At 55.9% G+C, this 1,268-nt stretch overlaps 1 protein-coding gene across 1 annotated transcript in view; it reads left to right on the top strand.

The window, feature by feature from the left end:
- LOC104499791 (obscurin-like protein 1) overlaps positions 1-1,268 on the top strand; it is a 12,932-nt gene that overhangs the window by 1,038 nt on the left and 10,626 nt on the right. The window contains 1 exon segment of the mRNA XM_010143346.1: positions 3-144. Within this exon segment, the coding sequence (XP_010141648.1) occupies positions 3-144 (142 nt within the window).

A 1,268-nucleotide genomic window follows, 5' to 3' on the forward strand; every position in this document is an offset into this window, starting at 1 on the left:
AGGTGGGGGTGGGCGATAGGCTGGTTCTGGAGCAGGAGGGGCCGCAGTGCCGGCTGGTGCTGCCCTGTGCCCGGCCTCAGGATGCAGGGGAGTTTGTCTGTGATGCTGGCGGGGACTCCGTCTTCTACACGGTCACTGTTGCAGGTAGGTGTAATGCAGGAGGGCTGGCAGGGTCACATCTCAGGGGGCTTTCTTTGGTGGTGCAGCATGTGTCACTGTCAGTGTTGCTCCTCTGGGGATGCTAATCAGAAGTGATCTTGCCTAGTCCTCACTGGAAGGCTGGTTGGTCGGTCATGGTCTTTGTGACAGCTCTGGTGTGTAAAGCCACCCAGACTGGCAAAGGGGACAGCTCACTCCACCACTCCAAAACACTCAAGCACCCAAGGTTACCCAGCACCTCCATGCCAGGGTGTTTGACAGACTTCTGCCATGGTCAGTAACTAAGCCTTCCTCCAAGGTCCTAAAAATAGTGGGCCCAGCACCTGGTGTGGGGTGACTTGCAGTCGGAGGTGGCTCTGATGGATGGTGTTAATTGCTGACCTGAAAATTAGCAGTTGCCTGGATACCGGTGACTGGGTGGTGTTTGCTGGGTGCGAGCAGGGGACAGTGTCCTGCAGTGTCTACCCCAGCCATGGAGCAGCTTCTGATGTTGCCAGTTGGCAGAGGATAATGAAAGCTGAAAGCGAGTGAAAGACTTCCCCTTGCTGGCCCCAAAACCCACAATCCTACAACCACAGAAAGGCGACTGGGGGTAGAGCCAAAGCCTGGTTAAACTGCTCTGTGATGGCAGCAGTAAAGCCTCTCCACGGTGTTAATGTGTGGCAAAGGGCCAAAGTTGATGGCAGAGGATGTAGGAGTGAAGATAGGATGAGTGATAAGAGATGCTGGAAGAGTCAGTGAAGTGGTGACTGTTGGCAGGGGGAAGAAGTGAGAGCTTTTAGTGTGATAAAGGGAAAATAGCCAGTGGGAAGGACAGGCAGTGTGGGCTTTGGGCAGAGGCAGGAGGCATCGCTGCCCTGCGGGGGCACAGAGCATGAAGAGATCAGCTTTCCATGGGTGGGAGTGGGGGACACCATCTGCTGAAGCTCAGACTTTTGTCTGAGCAGCTTTGCAACACTTTGGCAGAAGGGTCTTAGAGAGGCTGGCTCAGTCCAATCAGGATTTGGCCATCGGTGTCAGCTGCAGGGCTGGGAGTGGGTGCCAGGAGGCTCAGGCTGGCACCTCTCTGGCACGAATGGTGGGCTGGCTGCTGCAGTCAGCGCTGGTGT

Source organism: Buceros rhinoceros, unplaced genomic scaffold (assembly GCF_000710305.1).
Source record: "Buceros rhinoceros silvestris isolate BGI_N320 unplaced genomic scaffold, ASM71030v1 scaffold20639, whole genome shotgun sequence".
In the NCBI taxonomy this organism is placed as follows: Eukaryota; Metazoa; Chordata; class Aves; order Bucerotiformes; family Bucerotidae; genus Buceros; species Buceros rhinoceros.